The sequence below is a fragment of the Phalaenopsis equestris genome, unplaced genomic scaffold (genome assembly GCF_001263595.1).
Source record: "Phalaenopsis equestris unplaced genomic scaffold, ASM126359v1 Scaffold228799, whole genome shotgun sequence".
Classification (NCBI taxonomy): domain Eukaryota; kingdom Viridiplantae; phylum Streptophyta; class Magnoliopsida; order Asparagales; family Orchidaceae; genus Phalaenopsis; species Phalaenopsis equestris.
Genome location: NW_018246773.1, coordinates 1 through 2,909, shown reverse-complemented (window position 1 = coordinate 2,909; position 2,909 = coordinate 1). Strand labels below are relative to the sequence as shown.

Sequence of the window (2,909 nt, the reverse complement as noted above, 5' to 3'; positions counted from 1 at the left end):
ACGAGTTATGTCTAAATCACGGCCTCCAGGTCTGTCTCGGGAGGTGTTGGCTATAACACTGTACATTCTGGCACAGAATGAGTCAATTTGAAGAGCTATGGAAAGATTTTCAGCATTCATCTGAAACAATTAGTCGTTACTTTTCAAAAGGGATACAGACACTTGTTAGCTTAGCAACTCAAATAATTAAACCAGAGGATCCATCATTTGCTACCACTCAAGAACAAATTGCCAACGATCCTCGATACATGCCATAATTTAAGGTAACTATCAGTGTTTTTATTTTGTTACATGTTATACTTTAATAATATTATTACTCTCTAATAGACAACTAAACAGAACTGTATTGGTGCAATTGACGGTACACATGTTGATGCCCGAATACCCAACCATGAGAAGGTAGCATACATCGGTCGTAGTGGTGCAACAACGCAAAATGTCATGGTTGTATGCGACTTCAACATGTGTTTTACTTTTGTGGTTGCGGGATGGGAAGGGAGTGCACGTGATAGTCAGATTTTCTCCTTTGCCACGAGGAATAGATCGAAGTGTTTCTCTAACCCCCTATCAGGTTAGTTTTGTTTAGATATGAATATGTGGGATTGTGCAATTTTTTATTAACATTATTTTTTATACCAGGAAAATATTATCTGGTTGATGCAGGATATCCTATGCAAAGCGGATACCTGAAGCCTTACTCTGACACAAGATATCATTAGGTTAGTTTTGTTTAGCAATATGAATATGTGGGATTGTGCATTTTTTTATTAACATTATTTTTCGTACCAGGAAAATATTATCTGGTTGATGCAGGATATCCTATGCAAAGGGGATACCTGAAGCCCTACTCTGACACGAGATATCATCTTCCTGATTTTGAGCGAGTTAGTGACACAGTTCGTGGCAGAAAGGAAATGTTTAAGAAATGCCACTCATCTTTACGCGGGGTAATTGAAAAAACATTTGGAGTTTGGAAGAAGAAGTGGGTCATCTTACGTGATATGTCATCGTATCCTTTCCAAAAGCTGGTGTACATTGTGTTTGCAACAATGACACTACATAACTTCATCCGAAGACATTCCTCGTAATCAGATACAAACTTCAGTATGGCTGACAATGATGAACTTAATGTTTTCGAGCAACCAACAAGACTTGTGGGGGGGCATTCATTACCTGAGGAGGATATAGAATCTAATGATTTTGGAGATCAAGATGCTGAAAGTTTGGCTGATATGATTGCTTTAAGGGAGTCTATCACAGATGCTATTTGTGGTTGTTGATCTACCAAGTTTTCTTTTAATAAGATTATAGGTTTACATTCATACGCATTTAATTTTGATTTTTTTTTAAAATACCATAAGCTGACATTTCATTCTTTTGTTATTTTCACAGTTATACCAACATGACCTCCAGAATATCAGGTACAGACAGAGGGATTTTGTGTTATTGTGGACTACCGTCTCCGTTGCTAACATCACGTAAGGAGCATAGCTTTGGGAGGCAGTTCTATGGTTGTGCCAGAGGTGTTTCAGCTCGTTGCGGTTTCCTCTGATGTGCTGATAGTCCCACATATTACACTGCCAGTAGTCATGCCAGCAGTCATGTGAATCCGATGTTTTCTCAGGCTGACAATGCAGTTGAGGACAGACGTAGCCAAAGTCTTAAGTTAAATATTTTAATATTTCTCTTTGTTGTTTTACCTATATTTGTACTTTTTTTAGTTCTCCTGGTACTCATTAGGATGTGAGAACTGTATGATATCTTTTAGAACATCCCTGTCATTATCGTATGTTTCTGCACCATATGTTTCTTTTCTACCAATAAGCTATTCTGAATAAGCTGTCCCAAACAGTTTTATCAGATAAGGGCAAGAACGTCATTTAACCACCAATAAGTTAGTCTGAATAAGCTGCCCTAAACAGTAAACTAGATTATTCTGATAATCTGCAGATTATTAGATTATCAAAATAATATGCTTATCAACAAATTATAAATAATACACAGCTGCGCCAAACAGAACCTAAATTTCTAGATTTTATAAAACGTTCAATATTTTTATTTATAAATTAAAATAAGATGATCGAATTTTAATGGAGCAAGTTCAAGTTGTTACCTCGCCTTCTCTCTCCCGGTTTTGCCCGAAACTCTCACTTTCGCTTCATCCTCCTCTCGAGGGAAAAGAATTTGCATACGTTATGGGGTACGCAAAGATGTGTACATAATATGGTACACAGGGTTTATACTGGGATTACAAGGGGTTATAACCCGTTGGATCTCCCGTGTAACTCCCATGTAACTCCCGTGTAATCTCCTATAGTAACTCCGCTGTAACCTTGTAATCTCAATGGATAAAATAAAAGCGTGGGTTACAGCTGAGTTACACGAAAGTTACAAGAAGCTATAACTTTGTAATCTCAATGGATAAAATAAAAGCACGGGTTATAGCTGAGTTACACGAAAGTTACAAGAAGCTGTAATTTTATAATCTCAATAGATAAAATAAAAGCGCGGATTGATACAAAAAATTATAGCAAGATTGTAACTCCAATTTAAACCCGACATCTCTGACTGCCCACATCTCTCGGAAGCAAATTTTTTCCCCTCTGACTCCGATACCCTCGCGGTACAGTCGCCCCGGAATCGCGGCATACAGGGATCTCTGAAATTCCGGCATCATTCCTCTACCCACTCCACTGCTACCCGACTAATCCTCGTCTAAATCCCGTAAATCCACCTTCCAACGGGATTTACTAAATCCGGAATAGGAAAAACGGAGGAGAAACGTGATTTAAGAACCTGCAGGATTTAAAGTTGTCATTTTGGCCGTTTGGCAGGATTTAGGTTAAATCCTGCTCAAATTTGGCTAACGAACAACGCATAAATCCTTCTTCAGTTAATCCCTCTTTCAG

General features: G+C 38.1%; 1 protein-coding gene across 1 annotated transcript; it reads left to right on the top strand.

Moving 5' to 3' along the window:
* Positions 1–327: 327 nt before the first annotated feature.
* On the top strand, positions 328–1,088 carry LOC110037996 (putative nuclease HARBI1; the record flags this gene model as incomplete). Its single annotated transcript, XM_020742752.1, has 2 exons — positions 328–571; positions 790–1,088. Coding segments are annotated over 2 exons (543 nt in total), but the record flags the coding sequence as incomplete, so codon positions are not given.
* Positions 1,089–2,909: the final 1,821 nt, after the last annotated feature.